Here is an 18,261-nt window from a genome sequence, read left to right as displayed (position 1 = left end):
GCCGACACCCAGGAAGCCCTAAGCAGGCCAGGCTGGCCTTACACATACCCATCGCTCTTCTTCAGCAGGTAGCCCTTCTTCTCACTGCCGTACTCCTTGTTGCCCTGCAGCTGGTGCATGCTGTACCCTCCTTGCCGGCTCTGGGAATCCTAGAAAGGAGAAGCCACAGGTCAGACCAATGCTGGACACACTTCTCCAGTCCCTGCCGCTATTCTGCCATTGAGCCTCTGTCCGCGGGGCTGGGGCCAAGAGAATTATGGAACTTTAAGAGCCATCACGTCCTTGCCTGTATTTTAGAGGAAACCAGGCTGGGAAACAATCACAGGAGTCACAGGCAAGTCCAAGAACTCCTGTTTCTAGTTCAGAACCCAGCTGATTCCAGCACACTTTGGTGAGAGAGCATGGTAGGCCCGAACAGGTTGCTGGGGCCGCACAGGCTAGCACAAGGAAGGCAGAAAAACCCAAGTGGCTCACAAACATAGAGCATGCAACCCAAATGAGTTCTTCCCTTAGGTCCGCCTTTTCTCCCTCCACATATTCTGCTAAAATACCCACAATAAAAGGTGTACCTTCTGAGTGAGGTACTGGGAATTGTTAGAATTCTTGGTTTGTAACCAGCAGGGGCTCCGTAAAATGAGCTGTTAAGCATGCTTTTAATTAAAAACGATGATTCTCTGGCTGTGTTGTGTATGATGTGGGAAAAGGGTGACCAGGACCCGCAGAACAAGACAGATGCAAACCAGCTGGAGTTAACACTTTCGCTCCCCCGATATACTTCCCCATCGTTTCTCAAGACTGCACGACCAGATGCAGCCATCACACTTGGAAAATGTATGAAATAAACCAACAATGTTGAACTGTAGAAGGAGGACATGGGGTTTAGACACAGAAGTAGGATAATACATTCTCATAGAAAGTGTTAACTTACTCTCCTAGACTTCGATCAGGAAGGGCAAAAGCAACAGAGAAAAAAGGCAGAACATTTGAAAACATAGTTAATTTCATTGATAGTCATCTTTCATGATTTAAGCACCTTATATAACATACAGAGAAAAGAGCACTGTAAAGATACTTAACACCAGAACACATGCCATCTTCAGAATCACATCAACTTCAGGGTATGGGACAATAAAACAGCTTTCTATTTGTCGAGTTTTATTTCAGGTTATTTAAATGAAAGCAGAAGGAAACCTGCACGGAAGGATATGGGGTACACATTTCATCCAGATAAAACGGGTGACAAACGTCGAAGTGTGTGTTTAGGGAATCAATAGCTCCGTGAAGCCCAAATTACTTTAGAAAATCAAAAAGGAACCAAAATTGTAGGATTCTTTTTTAGTTTTCCATGCAAAGAGAATAAAAATATGCAGTTCAGAAGCAACACCTGCAACGTGATGGTGAAGAACGACAGGAGAACTGAGCACTGGTTGTGTACTGATGGCCTGTGCACAAGATCCTTGAAGGTCAGGATGGCCTCTCTGTGGCATTCGGGATCCTTCTGGACCGGACAGTATGTGCTCAGTGCACGCAAATGAATGTTAATAATAGTGAAAGGAAGAGCTCTAGGACAGTATACCTCTGTGAGGTTTCTCACATGTGATGAGTTCTGTGTCCAAAACCATGTCCTGAACACCCAAATGGCAGGTATCAGGAAGGCACTGAGGACATGGAGTGCGGCACCACCCCTGTCCCCGAGGTGGGTGCTTATACACTGACCTTCTGCTCCCTCATGAAGGTAACACTGCCGAATGCTTGCTCTACCAGGCAAGGGGACTCACCCTGAAGAGCTTAGACTCTAGTCATTTCCTTAACCTGAGTCATTTGTCTGTAACGGGCCAGACTCCCTCCAGCTGAAACAGGTAATGGCACCATTTCAGTCACCTGGGTGGGAAGTGGGCTGGGGTTTATCAGTCGCTTTAGAAATTCTCCTACATATTTACTTTTGATCAGGACCCACAGCCTTGCACTCATAGTAACTTGAATCCCAAATCCTCCCTCATAGATGCTTTCAGGCTTTCTGGATAGAGCTGGGGCTGCAGGACAGTACTATGCATCAGACGGGCTTCCTCCCCCGGCGCCGCCATGACAGACCCCAACAACAGCAGTGACACACATTGTTATCTTGAAGGAGGCAGCGATGTGTCCATAATACTAATATAGAACAACCGGGATGGAAAATTAGGTCTGGTGGTGGAGATCTGAGGCATGGGACAAAACAAGGAGCCGGGATAAAGGAAGCCACAGAGCTTTCTGCTTCCACCCAATGACGTCACGTGAAAACCACTCAACTCTGGATCTGGAGTCCGGGATCGCTGCCATTTCTATACCTCCCGAGAACATTAAAAACAAAAACCTGAAATCTCCCTGGATAAAAAGTCTTATTAAAAAAATAACTCTGTTCCTTGGAATGCTTTCCATTGAACGAAACTGCTGTCTGCCCATGTAATTTCTAGGTTGGTCTAAATGCTTTAGAACTATGCAGCTCTAAAAGCCTGTTTGCTAATCCTTCAAATAAAACCTAAGTTTTAAAAACAAGAGTATTTATCTTCTGTAAAACAAGGATTTGGATGTTAATAACTTACAAAAAATATTACGTTCTGTAAATTTGTCTCTAAGACATCCCTTACATATATTTATTACTAGCTTAAATAAACTTTAAATTCTGAGTAACAACCTGAATGAACCTTGCTTTCCATGAGGTAAATATGCTTTTAAAGATGAATAAAGTGGCTGATCTCCAGGCTCTGACCTCAGAAGCCTACTCCACTAAGCTGAGCAGGAAGGAAGCAGCACGTTTCAGAAATATAGCATCAACAACCCTACACTGACTACTGATGAGCTCTATGGCTTTAAAGTAGTCCTACAAACCGGGACATCTGGGTGGCTCAGTGGGTTAAGCCTCTCTCTGCCTTTGGGTCGGGTCATGATCCCAGGGTCCTGGGATTGAGTCCCGAATTGGGCTCTCTGCTCAGCAGGGAGTCTGCTTCCCCTTTTCTCTCTGGCTGCCTCTCTGCCTACTTGTGATCTCTCTCTGTCAAATAAATAAATAAAATCTTTAAAAAAAATGAAGTAGTCCTACAAACTATTACTTCTGCACTTTGAGAAATGATGGCCATTCTGCTTGCTTTGCAGCGAACTCTAGATAAACGAAAGGTTTTTTTTTTTTTTTTTGAGAAAATAAATAATGGAGAATTAACACAATAATTAACAAAACAAAACATGATGGAAGAAATGAAAGAGGTCTGAATCCTTTGATAATATAATAAAAATTAAACATGTATTCAGGAAAGAGAAATCCAAGTGAGAAATTCATACAGGCAATAAATATAAAACTAAACTTACACAATGAACTTAAAATAAAATCTTGGAAAAATTCCATAACATGAGCCAAGAATGTAAACTATAGAATGAATCTATGGTGTCATTTTTTTTTAAGTTCCATTCCTTATTCTCTATTAGAGTATGGAGAAATCACCTTACTTTCTTCTTAGAAAACCGTATTAACATATAAAATGCATTATTAAGGAGTAATATCTCAAATCTTTTTAAACTGCAAGTAATTACTCACTGATTTAATTGGGTTAGAAATGTTTGTGGTTTCCAACCTAAAAGTAACCTCTACTAGAGAAGCTTCAGATCTCTCATGTAAGGGACACATGGAGGGGGCAAGGGACTCCTTCTGTTTACTAAATGTTTATTGAGTAGCTTTTGGGTGCCAGATCCTGCAGAGATGAGCAAAACACAGAATCTGTCAAACACCCTGCAAACCACACTATGATGGGAAATGGAGAGAGACTCGAACAAAACGCTGGAATTTGGGGAAAGATTTATGAGTATCATCATTATTTAAAATATTTTCAACCCTAAAGATAGTTATGTAGCAAATAGTTCTCTTGGGAAGTTAGGCTATTTCAGAAGCTTAAGATGATTAATTTCATAGAACATCTGTCAGAAGTCAATGAAGAATTCTGACAAGAAAAAACAAGTCCACCAAAAGTCTGGGAATCCTACTGACAGCTCAAATTCTTGAAGCCTCCTTTAAAAGAGTCAAGTTAGAACCTGGTAGGGGTGAAGAGGTTAAATATTATTTGCTGGGTGCTTTTAATTCCTCAGGTCATTTATCAGGTTAGTTTATGATCTTCTTGAATAGCAGTGTTACGCTAAGAACTCTACTTGGATAGTCTCCTTTCTTATTTGAGTCATTAGAAATCATTACCTGCCAGCGTTATTTTGCAATGACAGATAATGAACAGCATGGGAATGGGATAAGTGTGCTGTGAAAGATCAATTTTACTCGTTAAAATACTCTGGACACAGTGCTAACGAACACACATCATTTATTAATTCTGGGTGGCTTTAAATCAAATCATGTGCATTTTATCGTGTACACACTCAATTGGCTTATATGTAACTTTGTTCTTTAACTACTGGGAGAAGATTACATCAACCTCTATGTAAAACAGAAATGGACTGCAATGGCCTTTTTTTCCCCCTAAGAAGGCTTCCATACACAGGAAGGTGGTAATACTGTATGACAAAGCAAAGGTAGGAAGTGGTTAAGTATGTTTCAGTAAGTACAAAACCTTGCAAATTTCTGCCTATGCCTGAACAGCCATGTACTTTTTACCCTCCACTGTATGAGTCTTTCTATTGCTCTTACACGGAGAAATCATTAAAGGGGACCACTTCTCCTAGGATTTGTAAGCCAGTGATAAGCATCTCAAAAGAGGCCTCCAGACACAGGTACAGACGCTGGTTGAGGCCCTGGACTAAAGAGGCCCACACCTCCTGGTCACTGATGTCTACTTCCTGTCTGCAGGTGCCCAGGGTGAAAGGGCTGTACACTTCTCCCGCTTGGAAACCCTAGGACTATCTTCACTCAGTAAAGAGAACCTTCTGGGTTGCTTTAAAGGGTGAGGGTGGCAGGTCCAGGGCTCGTACGTTTGAGGAGGGCTGGCTTTTTTTTTGTTTTGGACTCAGAAGCCCCTTCAGAAATTTTCAGAACGTACAGTCAGTTTGCCATTGTGAGGCGATATCATGCGGAAATGGAAATATAAGAAATGCTCAGCATGGGGCACCTGGGTGGCTCAGTCGGTTAAGCAGCTGCCTTTAGCTCGGGTCATGATCCCAGGGTGCTGGGATCAAGGCCCACATCGGGCTTTCTGCTCCGTGGAGAGTCTGCTTCTCCCTCTCCCTCTGCCTGCCATTCTTGCCTACTTGTGCTCCCTCTCTCTCTCTGTCAAATAAAAAAATAAAATTGTAAAAAAAAAAATGCTCTGCTTTATGTGGTTATCAGTCAATATGCACTGAGATACTGCACTTAAATTCAATGCATGATAACTTCCTAATACAAACAGGCAAACCTTGACCCTCCCCTACGTAACAAATAGCGCTCACTGTTAAGCTTACTTACCCTTGGCATGAAGTCCATAACCTGTTGTGTGTGTCCAAGGTCATCTATCACTAGGCCTGAGTTTCCACCTCAGAAACACCATCTCTCAATCTTCCGCCCTCTTTACCCCCAAACTGCTGGGGGCAACTGTGGACTATTTCAGGCAGCTTCCATCTCAGGGTCCTCTCAGCATCCCCCAACCCGCCCCCGCTGGCATGCCCCTTCCCAGCAGATCTCTTATGGTACAAATACCACTTAGGGTATGACTGCTGGTTTGTATGGCTGGCCTGCTCTCTACTAGACGATTCTAGAGGATTCTGTATCGGCCCCCTTCTGGCTGCCCAGAAAGACAGAGATGACCTAAAGAGGACACGGGTGTGCACTTCACCCTGAGAGGACAGAGCACATTTGAAGTACATGACTTCAAAGCCGGAATGGCAAACCTAGGGTCCTGGAATTGTAGTTCAGGCGTTAAGAACATCTTTTGTGCAAGGAGGGCAAGGGTCATAAAGCACAGTCACTATACGGGGCGAGGCAGTGGGTATACACTTGTATCTTTTATCTTGTTTGTCCCCACAACCATGGTGGCAGGAAGCTGGTGACATGCCTATTTTACAGATCAGGAAACACAGAGGCCATCCCAAGCTACCTCACTTTTTTACTGGTAGCCCTGCTGGAAACACAGAGATCACCTACTTCCTTCTGATCGAGTTGAAGAGAGGATTTTATTAAGTCTCGGAGTGCAGTGAGCTGTTTCTTTTCTTCATCCTGGGTCTGTTTTATCTGTGACAGAAAAACATGACTTTCATTACATATCTTTTATACATTAATGAGCTGAGCTTAATTCATCCAAATATGTCAGTCATCAAAAAGTTCAATTATATCATTGATTTCTTTATTAAAATCTTTACATGGTCTCATTTTTTTATATGAAAGACAGAATTTTCTCACCTTATGTAAGTACCAGTGACTTTTGAAATTAGCGACTTAATGCAACAGGCCTTCTTATTAATACATCTAGGCAAGAAAAGAAGTACCATTCCTTTTTTTTTTTTTTTTAAGATTTTATTCATTTATTTGAGAGAGAGAGAGAGAGCATGAGAGGAGAGAGGTAGGTGGGAGAAGCAGACTCCCTGCTAAGCAGGGAGTCCAATGCGGGACTCGATCCTGGGACTCCAGGATCATGACCTGAGCTGAAGGCAGTCGTCCAACCAAATGAGCCACCCAGGTGCCCTGAAGTACCATTCTTAAACAAAGTTTAGAAAGAACACTGGGTCACTTGCCTCTGGTTTTTCAAAAGGTGGTAACAGGAATTCCATAATGTGACTGAATGGGCCAGAAGAAACTGTGAAAAAGGACCAGAACCCAATGGGCTAAGGTATATGAATGTTTGCACAGTGGCACCCAAGGGTAAGGGACTGGTGCTGGGTTTTTTTTGTTTGTTTGTTTTTTAAATCAGCTAGAACTTAAACCCAAATCATGTTAACTATTAAAAGACAACGGGGAGTGGATGACATCTGGGTGGCTCAGTCAGGTAAATGCCTGCCTTGGGCTTAGGTGCTGGGATCTAGCCCCATGCTGGGCTCCCTGCTCAGTGGGGAGCCTGCTTCTCCCTCTCTCTTTTCCCTTTCCCCTGCTGCTTGTGCTCTCTTGTGCTCTAATAAAAAAATCTTAAAAAAAAAAAAAAAAGACAATCGGAAAAAATACACAGCTACACACAGTATTTAAAGTTATAGAAAATAGAAGGTATTATTCATAACTCTGAAACCTTATCTCAACATATGTGGTTGTACTCATAAAACATACTTTCAATATTATTCAGTGCCAAGTGGATTGTGGGGAACAAACTGGCCATTTCTATTCCTGCACTTAGTTTTTTTCTCAAAAAAGTTTGTGTGACTTCGCTATTATAAAAGCAAAATTCTAGACATCTGATAAAAGGGAGAAAATACAGAACAAGCAAACAAAAAGAATCATAAACCTGCCTACTCCGAGATAATCTTAAGTTTTGTCTTTCATGGTCAAACATTCTTCCTCCACGTGCTGACTGCAGGGCACTCACAGGTGATGCTACTCGACCCCGAACGGAGAGCCATCTAGAACCGATGGTTACACACCCTCGTTCCTCCTAGGCCCCCAAAACCTACTCTAGGACATCTGACCATCAAGGCCTTCTGATTTAAACTGAAGGCTTACCTGCACTGGGTTTATCCTGACAGATCACTTACCCCTGCTTCTTTTCTTTAAAGCTCTTCTGATCCAGATTTCAAATGCAACTTAAAATGTGTGTATTTCACGAAATACTTACATTATATAAATCAGCAGCCAGTTTCTCGATGTACTGTTTCAATTTGTCAGCCGTTTTCAAGCCATCTTGAAAGAAACTATGAAGGAGAACAGCAGAGATTGACCAGAAGTATAAAAAAGAAATGAGCTCCAGTTACCCGTAAGATCTGAGAACACGAATATATGTGCTCTCTACCCACACTGCTACACAAAACGCTTATAAACACATTTCAGTGTTTTATAAAGATGCACCAACAAGCAGATTACGGGCACTATCTGACACGTGCTGGCAGATGTCACGTAGACAGAGGAAATTACAGCCGCGGCCTCAACACCGTGGTCTCGTGCACACCCAGTCTCTTCACGGAAACAGTCCCCCTGGTTGTGCTGTATTTGAATTCGAAAGAGAGAGACACCACATCATGGTGGAATATCATGAGGATGAATTAGGCACTGTAAGGAAAGGCTGCAGGGGAGCTGGCCACCTTTCAGTTCTCCAAAGACCGCCGGGCACACGCTCGAAGCACAGCAAGTTGGACGGATGGTGCCCGGCCACGTGCACAGCCAGACGGCGCCACGTCACCCTGAGGAAGAATCCGCACTGGCAGGCGCCGAGCAAGCAGAGCAAGCTAAGCATTCTTGCACTTTATGTGAGTTATCTCATTCGCCCCCCACAGCAACCCAAAGGAGTTCATGAGCATTTCAATCTCACTGCCTTTTCAGAGGATAAACTGAGGCACAGGGTGAGTGCATCACTGCTCACGCATCTAGCGACTTGGCAAAACTGGGATTCGGGGCCAGGCTCTGACTCGGACACCCCTGCTCCTGACGGCCACGCCAAGAGATTTCCTGTCTGATCCCTCCACCCAGGAGTCCCACTTGTTTCCGTGTTTGTACGGTCCTCTGTCCTTCTGGGGACTTCTCTAACCCTGCCCCACATCTGCTGCTGTTTCCCCACAAAGAATGAGGTCCTTAAGGACGAAGACTGTCTCATCTCAGGATCGCAGTGGGTCCCGCCCCAGGCAGATGCTCAGTGAGTAACAAGAACTGAGCGCGATCAGGAAGTTTTAGGGCACCTCTTAGGATACATATCTCCAAATGTATTTAGCTTAACGTGCACCATCACTGGTAACAATACATCCTTATCTGAACTGGCCCTCCAGGAATGAATACTGAAATCCCACGTGTGAGAATTTTTTAAGATTGACATCTTCAGCTGAGATCCCTTACTAAAAATAAGGAAAAGAAACACTCTCTTCACAAAGTCTTTCAGCAGAGGAATGGGAGGAAGGCAGGCTTTTTGGTGAACCATTTAACTTGAGAACTACATTTAAACCCTTCTAACATTCAGTGGCTCACCACTGCCTATCGGGATGAAAGTTAAACTTCTCAGTACGGAAGTGTGTTCTGGCCCCTGAATAGCTTTCTGGTTTTATCTCCTACTATCTTCTTTGAAAAAACTGGACCCCAGCCACGCTACATTTTTTTTTCCCTTCAGTTCTCCCTGGCCTTTGCATCTGCTGTTCCCTCTTGCTGAAATGCCTTTCCCCCCTACGCTTCTACTGTAGCTCTGTTTGCTGCGGCCTCGCACAGCAGCTTGCCCTGGTCTTGCCTATCCAGCGGATGGCATTTTCCAGCATGGGCTTGTGCCCAGGACTAATGCCAGCCCTAGAGATGCAGGCTGTGCTCTGCCCAGAGCAGGCCGTTCATGAACATTAACCTGGCCAGCAACATCTACATGTGGGAAAAAGGGTCTGTGGAAGAGGCAGGAGGATGGCTACAAAGTCACGCACAGCAAAACCACTTCTCATCTCTGATACTGAAATAACTTCTGGACAAAGGGTCTGAAGGTAGAACATATCAGTGTAAGGTGGATGCCAGCAGGACTCCTTACAACAGAAAAAGGGCCTCAGGGTAAGAGGCTTAGGGCTTAGAATCTATGCTTGAGGGCTTCCCAGCAGGGGTTCCCTGGTGAGTCACTTTTGCTCATGTTAACTGTACTCAGTGGGGCGGGTAACACGGGTAACACCTACGAACTCACTCCACAAAGCGCTGGGTTGTTAGGACACGCTCAGTACATGTTCTTTTCCTTCCCCGGACTGCGTGGGTTTATCACAGGAGGAGTCGTGCTCTTCCCAGAGGGATAGAAATTCACTACAGACAGGTTTAGTGTTTCATTTTCACTTTTACCATGAACGAAATTGAATGATTTTTTTTTTTTAAAGGATGAGTTTAACCAACAATGCTCTAGGTTTGTGTTTTCTAATGGGGTAGCCACTAGTAGCCAATTTAATTAAAATTTATGTAAAATTCCGTTCCTAAAGTCTCACCAGCCACAGGTGGCCAGTGGGTAGCGTGTTAAGACAGTAGAGAATACCACCATTTCCATCATGGCAGTTGTGTGCCTGGACTAACTGAGTAAGTGAACTCAGAGTTGAAGAGCACACAGGAATGTTATAAAACACACACATTTTAAGGAGAAGGGCACTGTTTTCATTTGAGATGACACTGATAAAAACGACAAGTTATTTATCAGCACGTGAAAGCAAGTTAGAAGGGGACAAATTCCTACCAATTCAAAGGCTGAAGAAAGACCCCAACAAGTCTGTCTTCCTAAATTTGAATTCTTCAGGACATTACAAACACAGACTAAGAAAAATTAACAGAGTTAAGAAATCATTTTAACCAATTTTTACAACCAACTTATATACATAAATCCAATTATCTTTTCACTGAAATTACAGGTTTTCTCTTTTGTTAACTTCATTTTCTAAAACACATTATATATTCATATATTAGGCAAAACGAAATTATAGAACAGAACCAACCGAGCTGAGTCCACCTCAGAAAGTTACGCTAGGGCTCACTTCTGGGTTTTGGTGAGAAACGGAACAGGAGGCAGAGGGGACAAGTTGCAGGGAGAACAAAACCATCTTGACATTAGTAACACAGTCATCAGTAAGCAAAGGCCAACGTGCTGTCCACGGCAAGGTAGGTCTGGTGACCCCTGCCCTCTGTGCCTGACTGTGCCTGCCTTGAGCAGTTAGTCTCAGCCACGAGCTGGGTGGGCCTCAGAGTTATGGTCACACATCACCTGCCACAACATTTCACTGAGGCCAGGGGGCTTCTCTGTTCTTGGTCTCTTCCCTCCAGTTCACTGGAAAGACAGGAACTCTGGAGTCCAAAGTGTATCATATTTTGGCTCTCAATCTCACTGTATGTATAACCTTGGGCAGGTTACTGATCCTCTCTGAAAGTGAGCATGATCATCTCCAAAGGTGGATGTTTCCTGGCTCCCAGGAGAGGCAGATGAACTACTACAGATAAAAGTGTTCTCCTAATTGGAAAAGGAAGCACAAATGTCAGTTCTGATTACCTGTCACTCAACCTGAACGTGTAAGTCTTCCCCACGGAAAGTGACATCACCTCTCTGACACCCCACTTGTCCCTTGGCCACTTTCTCTGCACATAACTGAAATATAATGAGATCTTTGGAAAATAGATGATGATTAACAGTAATAATAATAATGGCAGTAATAATAATATACAACAGTAATAATAATAATAATACTGGCATGTAAGTATTTATTCTGTGCCAGTCACTCATTATTATGCATAATCAGGCATCCCTTTTAAGTCTCATTAGGAAGCCAACAAAATAGATGATGACAAGGTAACTGAGGCCCAGAGAGTTGAAGTTGTTTAAATGGGGCCATCTAATCATTCAGTGCAAAGTTGGGATTTGAGTGTAAGTATTCCCAGCTCTGGAGCACAGGTAGTAAACATATCAGGCTGATCTGGGTCCAAATCCTGGCTCTTCCACTGAGTAACAGCATAATCTCTGAATCCCCGTGCCTCAGTGTCCTTTTGCAGGAAATGGAGATGATCCCATGTACCGTGGAGAGTTCTTGTGAGCACTGTGATAATGTTCTTAAAATACCAGGCACAGAGAAGAAGTTGAATACATGACGGCCACAGGCCAGCAAAATGAGCCTCATTATTTCTCTGACCTTAGAGACATAGCTGCATTGGCTTGGCTTCTGAAATAAGGAGCTTGAAAGAAACAGGACCATATTTTAATGACCCACAGTGCCAGAAAAACAAAAGCTGCCAACTGATAGGCAGAAGGGCCCTTGCATTTCTCCCAAATACTGTAACACGCTCACGGCTGCAGAGTGCAGGCTCATGAGTGTGAACAGTCACCTGTCCATCAGGCAGAGCACACGCTCACAGCGAGGCAGTCCTCTCTAACCTGAGAAAGTCGCTACGTACTTCACCTCTTATTCCGTCCAAACAAGGATGGGAAAGGGAGATACTATGTTCTTTCTGCTTTTAATTTAATTTCAAGAAAGAGACACAGCAGAATCTTCCTACTACCCCAGTGATATTCTGCTAGGCTTAGAAAGAGGGGCTATTTGATCAAAGGCTGAAATGCTCTGGAAGCGTATTGTTTTCAAAAGAAGCCAGGATGCCCTCGTAGTATCACAGAGAGCATGGTTCTTCAAAACAAATTAGAAAACAAATTTTTAAAAATGAAGTGATTTCTTAACACATCAACCACCAAACCCTCCTGAAAAGCCTACTTAAAGCTCCAGGTACTGATTTCGAACTAGTGGGCTGACATTTTCTTGATACATTCCACTTGAGCCCTGTGGTGGTTAAGAAACTTAAAGGGCCAGGGGTTAATTAGTATAAGCACTAATTAACCACAAATCTATCTCGACAGTTCAGGTCAAAGAGCTTGCCGACAGTGATATGCTGGGCTCACATTTAGAGTCTTAAAAATAGAGATGTCCAGGCCCAATCCAGGCTTACCAAATTTAGATTTCTGAGGTGTCAAAAGCATGCGCTCTGGAGTCACAGAGACCCGGCTGTAACATCTGGTTCTATCACCTTCTACATGTAAGTTCTATGAGGACATGGATCTTTGCTTTTGTTTTACTATTTTCTGCATTAAAAAAATTAGTATGATAAAATTCATGTAATGTAAAATCCACCACTTCAAAGTGTACAATTCAGGGGTGTGTAGTATGTTCACAATGCGGTGCCACTGTCCCCACTAATTCCAGAAAACGGCCGTCACCCCAAGAAGGACGCCCGAACCTGTGAGCAATGGTTCCCGGTTCCTCCCTTGCCCTAGCAAACAATACTCTGCTTTCTGTCTCAGCGGACCTGTCTTTACGGACATTTTGTTTAAACAGAATCCTACAGTATGGGGCCTTCCACCTCAGGCTTCTTTCACTTACAATGTTTCAGATCTTGATCCCTGCTACAGCACGTATGTGGCTTTATAACCCTCCTGGGAGCTTCCTGAGTGTGATCTGAAACTGGCCGCTGTACACAGAGCGCAGGAGGAGACCTGAGAGAGCAGCAGGCCCCTGCAGGTGGGCAGGGGCAGTTTTCATAAAAGCAAAGGGAGCTAACATGTGAGTGTTGTTGTGGGCGGCAGCTATGTGACTGGGTCCCCGCACCTGCCTTCCAAATCTCCAAAGTTGATAAAGAGACCCCAACTGTGCTCAGCCATGAATACACGGCTCAGGTGTTCTCAACATCATCATCTGAAGGCCATGTCCTTGGGGCAGCCTCTGGGAATGGGAAAGGCAAGCAGAACCCACATTCCAAGGACAGCGGAGGGAGTGAGGCGCCTCTGAGTGCCACAGTCCGGCTCATGCGGCAATCTGCAGTCATGCAGCCCAACAGCATCCCACTGCACTGCAGTACCGTACTTTGTCTGGGCATCGGTTGATGGACATTTGGGTGTTTCTACACTTTGGCTATTGTGAATAATGAGGCTATAAATATGTATGACCACATTCTTGTTCATTTTGTTAAATTTGTTCATTTTGTTAAATACTTGTTTTCACTCCTCTTGGGTTATCTACCTAGGAGTAGGATTGCAAGGCTGTGTACTTCTAGGCTTAAATTTTTGAGGAACTGCCAAGAGGTCTTCCAAAGTAGCCGCACCTACTTACATTTCTTTCAGCAACGTATTGTGGGCTCCAATTTCTCTACATTCTCGCCAAGACCTAGTTTCCGTTTGGTTGTTGCTGTTGTTTTTTTTAAATCCTGCCATCCTAGTGGGGGCAAAGTGGTATCTCATTGTGGTTTTGATTGGTATTTTCCTCAACGACTAATGACATTGAGATTTATTTCTTGTGCTTTTGGCCATTGTGTATGTTTTCCAGAGAAATGGCTATGAAAATTCTTTGCCTACTTTTAAAATGGATTATCTTTTTGTTGTTAAGTTGTAGGAGTTCTTCATCTATTCTGGATACCAGACCCTTTTCAGATAAATGATTTGCAATTATTTTCCTCCCATTCTGTGGGCTGTCTTTTGTCTTTTTTTTTAATTTAAAAAATTTTTATTTTTAAAGATTTTATTTGACCGAGAAAGAGAGAGACAGAATAAGCAGGGGGAGCAGCAGGCAGAGGGAGAGGGTGAAGCAGGCTCCCAGCTGAGCAGGGAATCTGATGTGGGGCTGGATCCCAGGACCCTGGGATCACCACCTGAGCCAAAAGCAGATGCCTAATTGACTGCGCCACCCAGACGCCCCTTTGCTTTCTTAATAATGTCCTTTCACTCACAAATCCTTTTTGAATTTTGAAGTCCAACTTATCTATTTCTTCCTTTGGTTTCTTTTGCTTTGTCCGGTTTGACATGTTTACCAAGCATCTACTGAATGAATGTGCCTTTGGGCAAGTTACTCATCCTTCCAGAGCTACAATTTCCTAATTGCCCTTGATAAATGTTAGCTATTATTATTTTAAAATTAAGGATAATATAGTAATGTTTGTAAGTGCTCATGATCCTGCAGATCACAATGACACTTGCTAGGTGGTAAAAGGAGTGGGTGAGCAGTAGGATATTATGCTCGTTCTGAAAGCAGCATGTTCCCCACAATGTTCAAGTGTGAAAATGTGACAAGCAGTTGGTGTGGGTGAGCTGGAAAGGGTAACAGAAAGTCAGAAGCTCTTCTTTTCTGCTCCCCGTATTGTTCCGCTGTAGCAGCTGCATCCCCACTGAGGTGCTGGGACTGTACAGGGTGTTACTAGAGCAAACTTACTCTTAGGTGCCCCCTGACTTTGTACTGAAAATCATTTGGGGAACTGGAGTAAGTACTTAGGATATGAAATCCTCCTTTTTTAAAAAAAGGATTTTATTTATTTATTTCTTTGACAAAGAGAGAGAAAATATGAGTGCATAAGCAGGGGGAGTGGCAGGCAGTGGGAGGGGGAGACGCAGGCTCCCCACTGAGCACAGAGAGTCCAACACAGGGCTAGATCCCAGGACCCTGGGGTTGTGACCGAAGCTGAAGGCAGACACTTAACCGACTGAGCCACCCACGCACCCATGCCCCCCGCCCCGTGCCGGCTTCTGAATCAGGTAGAGATGGTTTACAAGTCTATTAAGGGTTTTTGAGGAATTGCCTGAAGTAGGAAAGAATAAATCTCCCTGAAAGAGTATTACCCTGGCTTCTAGCTTTGTGGGAATTCTTGAGGTTCAACCAAGGGCAGAACCCCATTATAACCTGTAAGGAGGGAATACCTCTTCCCACAAGGAGGTTTTTACTGTGTGGGGTTTCCTTCTGCTATCTCTCTGCTCCAGAGACTCTTCTACCAGATTCCAAGGACCAGATGCCAGCCATCCCCCAAGTCTACTCCCAACTGCCGCCACCCCGCCACCCCCCCACCCCCACTTCAAGGAGCCCTTCTCAGTCCACCTGGATGAAAGTCTCTCCTTCTCCTGATGCTCTTTCAGCAGTTACTTCCAAGGCCCACTGTGATGACTGATGACCCAACTCACTTCCTGTACCAGAGAATTAGCTCCTGAGAGCAGAGTACTTGTTTCAAAGAACCTGGCCTTTGTCAGTAGATGGATAAGTATTTTTGGAAAGTGAAAAAGCAGGGAGCGAAGGAATGAAGGGAGGACGCATTAGCTACCCAGGTCAGAGCTGCTCTTCTTTTCACCTTTAGGAACAAAGGTTAAGAACTGTATAGTTTACAAAACATCTTACATCTTGGAAAGCTAATGTTTGTGGAGGTTAAACCCTTCTCTGTACGGTAAGAGAATGTGAGATCCGAAGATTTCTGGTGTGCCTGGCTGGCTCAGTTGGTGAAGCATGCAACGCCTGGTCTCAGGTTTCGAGTCTGAGCATCACACTGGGCGTACAGCTTACTTTAAAAAAGAGAGAGAGATCTCTAAAATCAGGTAAAATCAGATTTGCTGCCAAAGTGTTGTAATGGAGAAGACTGAGAGTTTCCCTTATTTCTGTAGAGGTTTCAAAGCAATGATGCATTTCTAGGAAAACTGAAATTGATGAAAGATGAAAAATTCCACCTGAAACTAAAATTAGGGACCAGGTCTTCAGCATGAGGCTGTCATAGGCAAATTTTGTCTTATAAACATGCAGCTGTTTCCATTTCAATGTATTTTTTCCTTGTATGTGATACACATTTATTTATAAAAGGTGGAATTTATTTTGAAAAGAAAAAAGTTAACAAATCAGATCTATGTAAATAACAAGTGGATCGTTAAAGCTGCTCCTGAAACAATTCTGTACAATACACGTGTGAATGATGATTCCAGTGCCTCTTGGAACCCGCAGAGCTGCAAACACGTACAATGTAGTTGGCTCCGCATGCATTATCTCATTTAATTCTCACATCTACTAACCTTAACCCCACTTTATAGTTGAGGGTACTGAGGTTTAAAGAGGAACCGGATGAAGATCACACAGTCACCTGGCTGCACAGCAAAGGTCTGAACTCATCTTTCTGACTCGTGCCTTCTGTGCATTCCACAATATTAATGCTGACCTCCTTAAATGTCTCAGTCAAATACAAAGATCTTAGAACATTACAAATTCTAATAATGGGCACGTTTTCACATAAAAACTCTACCAGAAAACCCACGAAAGCTAATCCAGTAAATAAACAAGAAGTAAATAAGCAAATGCAACGCCACAGAATCTCAAGCATAATAAAAATGCAACATTAATAAGCAAAAATGGTGCTGGTATAAACAGCGGATGTACCACCAATTCGTAGGAATCTGAGTATAGAGGCAAAGTATTCTTAGTGCCCCAGGATTTAATTTCACCTCATTTAGATGACAAAGAAAAACACTCCATGTAGGTATACGTGGAACAAACGACCCGATAATAGGTAAAATGCCAAGTAAGGGAGGAGGGCGTGGAGGTCATTGGGGCCTCTGTTGCGACAGGGACGCATGAATCTGTAACAAGAGCTTCACAGACTGTCAAGGCCACTGACAGGATTTGTCAGTAAGACAGCATTTCTGAGTAGCCAAATACTTGCACCAATTTGAGTTACTTAAAGAAAACAACAAAGATGGAACATAATACTATTTCTTATGAGGCTTTGGAAGGTTCTGATATCACACTATATACAGTGACCAAATGAAAACCAGAAAGGAAGAAACAATTAAGAAAACCAAATAATTGAAGGGGGTCTTACTTGGGCTAATAATTGTGAACTTACTTGCACTGTGCATGATAATACTTTATGAGATTCTGCAGCAGATCCACACCCTTTTTGGTCTTGATTTCATTAACTTTAATGAGATACTGTGGAAATAAAACAAAATTGTATGTTGCTCATTACAGACACAGTTTTATAGCCATGGGTTTGGGCAGCAGAACACCAGTCATGAATCCACACAATTACTGAACGTTGGCTGCCCTCAGACAGCGTGAGTTCAGTTTGGGAAATGCTGATTTGGCAGTTCCAAGTGTACAAATGAAATGATTAGAGTGTTAGCGTTTTATAAATGCCCATTAGTTTACAAGACAAGCAGAACTCAAACATAGTAAAACATTCTAGAATAACTGATTATTTCCCCCTGGTGCAGTGGATCTCAAACTTAAGGGTTCACATGGTTAAAACCTGAAGGATGGTTGACTGTTCTCTGCAGAAAACAAGGAAAATAGCACTCTCTTGAGGCATAGGCCATCAGGTAGCGAAACTTTCAGGAAGAATTTTTGGTATTCAAGAATGGAGGAATTAAAAAAAAAACATGGAAGAATTAAAATAACCCATTATTAATTTATGCTGTTAACTAACACTATTAGGTCTGATTTTTACTAGTAGGTCAAGATTTTCTGTTGAGATTGTTTGCTTTTTTTCACTTGTTTTATTATGGGAAGTTTTTATGAGCAAATAGATTTGAGAAGAAGCTTAAAGTATGGGGGGAACATTTAAAAAAGAAAAACTTAAAACTGATAAAATTGTATCCAACTTCGTATTTTCGGAGAACTATAAAAGGAACTCTACAGAACAATGTTAGCGTCAGAATGGTCAGGATGCCAGGTCAGGGAGTGCCAGTGTTCACTGGGAACCCAGTTTGAGAACCACTGCTCTAAGTCCAAAGGAGCATGCTCTCATGAACTCAGGCTTTCTTAATCACTACTTTATTTAAGCTTTCATTCAACCCAGACATGTGGTTAAGAAAACAATAAACATGCTCTACACCTGTATCAGGAAGACTTCCTATTCACCAGGGTTACTTCTCACCAAACATTTTTTTCCACACTCACTCACAAGCAACATTAGAGTTCTCACCA

At 43.1% G+C, this 18,261-nt stretch overlaps 1 protein-coding gene across 5 annotated transcripts in view; it reads right to left on the bottom strand.

The window, feature by feature from the left end:
• Positions 1 to 18,261, bottom strand: part of ASAP1 (ArfGAP with SH3 domain, ankyrin repeat and PH domain 1) — a 352,276-nt gene that overhangs the window by 76,949 nt on the left and 257,066 nt on the right. For 3 of the 5 annotated variants that reach the window (XM_046008083.1, XM_046008063.1, XM_046008092.1), the window contains 4 exons: positions 17,180 to 17,265; positions 7,701 to 7,776; positions 6,089 to 6,175; positions 49 to 149 (listed from right to left, as the gene is read on the bottom strand). In XM_046008083.1, coding sequence (XP_045864039.1) covers positions 49 to 149; positions 6,089 to 6,175; positions 7,701 to 7,776; positions 17,180 to 17,265 — 350 coding nt within the window. Of the gene's footprint in view, positions 1 to 48; positions 150 to 928; positions 938 to 6,088; positions 6,176 to 7,700; positions 7,777 to 17,179; positions 17,266 to 18,261 lie in introns of all 5 variants that reach the window. The other 2 variants (XM_046008073.1, XM_046008053.1) reach the window with 1 other exon arrangement.

The sequence above is a fragment of the Meles meles genome, chromosome 1 (genome assembly GCF_922984935.1).
Source record: "Meles meles chromosome 1, mMelMel3.1 paternal haplotype, whole genome shotgun sequence".
NCBI lineage: Eukaryota > Metazoa > Chordata > Mammalia > Carnivora > Mustelidae > Meles > Meles meles.
Note: the sequence above shows the minus strand (reverse complement) of the source record. Positions and strands in the feature narration are given on the sequence as shown.